This window comes from Austrofundulus limnaeus, unplaced genomic scaffold (assembly GCF_001266775.1).
Source record: "Austrofundulus limnaeus strain Quisiro unplaced genomic scaffold, Austrofundulus_limnaeus-1.0 Scaffold1470, whole genome shotgun sequence".
Lineage (NCBI taxonomy): Eukaryota > Metazoa > Chordata > Actinopteri > Cyprinodontiformes > Rivulidae > Austrofundulus > Austrofundulus limnaeus.
In genome coordinates, this window is record NW_013953872.1 from 63408 (window position 1) to 64846 (window position 1439).

The 1439-nt window shown below is 37.2% G+C and overlaps 1 protein-coding gene across 1 annotated transcript; it reads right to left on the bottom strand.

Annotated features, from left to right (window-relative positions):
- Nucleotides 1-492: 492 nt before the first annotated feature.
- On the bottom strand, nt 493-1276 carry LOC106535491 (golgin subfamily A member 5; the record flags this gene model as incomplete). The annotated part of the gene is given in 1 exon segment (XM_014032502.1): nt 493-1276. A coding segment is annotated over 1 exon segment (78 nt), but the record flags the coding sequence as incomplete, so codon positions are not given.
- Nucleotides 1277-1439: the final 163 nt, after the last annotated feature.

The following is a 1439-nucleotide window of genomic DNA, read 5'->3' on the forward strand; positions in this document are numbered from 1 at the left end:
ATATTATTCAACTATTACATTACTTTAATAATTATTAAATATTTAGTTATATTAATATTATTAAGCATTATCCAAACATTAATTCAAGTATTAATCATTTTCATCATTGCCTTGCTGCATAAACACCATCCATCCATTCACTTCCCTCATGTTGTCCTGTCTGCATCAGGAGGACGTGGAGCCTGTCTCATGTCCAGCAGTGACTGAGAGACAGGAGACACTTTGGACAGGTCTCCAGTCCATCACAGGYACACAAACATTCTCACTCTTACTGGGAACCATTTAAAGTTATATATTAACCTAACATGCATGTTTTCCATCTGGTTTAAACTTCTACAGCATCTCATCAAGTCCACACAGACTCCAAAGCTCTTCACACTTCACACAGTGATGGTGATAAACTGCCCTGCAGACAAACCAGAACACTTGGAGAAAACCCACATGTGCACACGGAGAACATGTAAACTGCACACAGAAGGGCTGGAAGAGAAATTAAAATGAGTTTTTTTTTAATCAAACGTTGCCAGATGTTGTCCCAAGATGTGGTAAACATGTTGAAAACATGACAGTCCCACCCCGCTGCTTCACAGATGATTGGTTAATAATAAAACAAGAGGAAAATCCAAACCTGCACCTGATCTTCAGAAAACTGAATGTTTTTTTCTTTGTAAACCTGTCAAACATCAGTGCTATTCATCCTGAAGAGACAGGTGTGTCAGAACATTTATCTGAAATACTGATTGTACACTTTGAACTTAGAGCACTACATGTTAAAAACAAGGAGAATTAAACTACGGTCTGTATTAATTACCTTCTAGTATCATGTGATAATCTGATGCTTTGGGTCTTAATTATGTAGAAATACTGTGCCGTATGTGACACCCTACTGAAGCTCTTTATTAAAAGATTGTTTTTACATGGTGTTAAATATCGTTTCTCAAAGAACAGAACTGGGAGCATATGATGAAAAGCAAGAGCATTTCTGAATATTCATTCACCAACACATCATATCACTCTGTAYTTACATTAAAACTTAAAGTCAGCCATTAATCCTCAACTGGACACCAAAATACATTTAAAGAAATATCTTCAGTTTATAATTTATCTGTGCAAAACAGGGAGAAGTCCGGTCCCAGAGCCCATATTCCAGCAGCTTCCTCACACTGTAGGAAAAACAACTTCTTCATCTCGAAGCCTTCTATCTTCCATCAGGTCGGCCGTGCATTTCAGGTGTGTAAGTCAGAAGAACAATCATGACCCACAGGTGCAGGACCACCTAAGGACAAATTTAAAACACAAACAGATGAATGAAAGATTTTACTGACCAATCACCATGTAGTTTTCTGAAATAAACCCTCACCATGTAGAGAATAACACTTAAATAAACCCTCACCATGTAGAGAATAACACTTAAATAAACCCTCACCATGTAGAGAATA